General features: G+C 50.7%; 1 protein-coding gene across 1 annotated transcript in view; it reads right to left on the bottom strand.

Moving 5' to 3' along the window:
- CDC42EP3 (CDC42 effector protein (Rho GTPase binding) 3) overlaps positions 1-871 on the bottom strand; it is a 2,128-nt gene extending 1,257 nt beyond the window's left edge. The window contains exon 1 of the mRNA XM_010855593.1: positions 1-871. Within this exon, the coding sequence (XP_010853895.1) occupies positions 1-615 (615 nt within the window). The 5' untranslated portion in view covers positions 616-871.
- Positions 872-1,308: the final 437 nt, after the last annotated feature.

Raw genomic sequence — 1,308 nt, 5'->3', positions numbered from 1 at the left:
AAACATGTCCTCCGCTGCCCAGTCGGGGTACTGTTCGGACAGGCTGGAGGAGTGGCTGTCCCTCCCCTGGCTGGACTGCGATGCAGACCCGCTCGACCCCCATGAGACGTCCCCCTGGTGGACCGTCCCGTTCTCCAACACACTGCTTTTCTCTGGAACCTTCTCCTCCATGACCGGCTCACAGCTAAGCCGGGGCAGCTTTCCCGGCCCAAAGGACTCCTGCTTGGAACTGAATGTCACCGGGGACAACAAGGGCAACATGAGGGCTTGGGACCCTCCGATGGTCGGGAGAGAGATGGCGTTTTTGAGCACCGGCGAGGGCGTTTCTGTGAACATGGAGTCGGAGGTGCTGTTGGCCCGGAAGAACTCATTATGCCCAGGGAACTGGCCCATGTGTGCTTTCTCCTGGTTTCCGGGTAGAAGCTCATAGTTGCCTTGGAGAAAGGAAATGTCTCCGAAGACGTCGTGCTGGCCCTCCTTGCCGATGTGAATGGTGTGGCGGAAGTCTCCGAGGGGCGGACTTATCATATCGGGAGACAAGATGTCCCTCAGTTTAAATTTCTTTCCTTTCTTGTTATTGGCAGCTTTCAGGTAAATCGGGGTTTTGGCTGGCATTTTGGAGTTTGAGAATGTCGATTTTGCAAAAGGGAAAGAGGGCCACTTTCTTCACCGATGTTACAAGTTTCCCAATATCCTTTTGGATAGGTACTGTCACATCATTTTTCTCAAATAGCTCCAGAAGTGGCTCTGAAACAAGAAAGCTAAGAGGCCTTCCTGGACGCAAGCAGGCCTTTCTGGAGAGCCACTCACATCCTCAACCTCTTCCACAGCAGGGAGAAACCTGGAAGAGAAACCAAAGCAGGTTAAAACTGGCTGCCCCTTCAGGGGTCCTTTGGGCTTCCCTGGTGGCTCAGATAGTAAAGAATCTGCCAGCAATGCAGGAGACCTAGGTTTGATCCCTGGGTTGGGAAGATCCTCTGGAGAAGGGACAGCTACCCACTCCGGTATTGTTGCCTCAAGAATTCCATGGACAGAGGAGCCTGGTGGGCTACAGTCCATGGAGAGCACAGAGTTGGATACACCTTAGTGACTAACGGGTCACATGGGCCTGACTTTTTCACAAGAGCCTGTAAATAATGGAGGACTTCAGTTCCCATTTGAAGTCAAGCTTTATTGTTCAAGTAGGATTAAAAACTTTAATCCTAACAAGGGTCTACTCATCTTAGTCTTACTTCAGGGCAAGAGAAAGAGATTAAAAAACCCAAACATATGAAATTAGCACTTTTTAAACATGGTAATGGACACAAA

This window comes from Bison bison, unplaced genomic scaffold (assembly GCF_000754665.1).
Source record: "Bison bison bison isolate TAMUID 2011002044 unplaced genomic scaffold, Bison_UMD1.0 scf7180017864366, whole genome shotgun sequence".
In the NCBI taxonomy this organism is placed as follows: domain Eukaryota; kingdom Metazoa; phylum Chordata; class Mammalia; order Artiodactyla; family Bovidae; genus Bison; species Bison bison.
The sequence above is the reverse complement of the archived record's forward strand: the minus strand, read 5'-3'. Positions and strand labels throughout refer to the sequence as shown.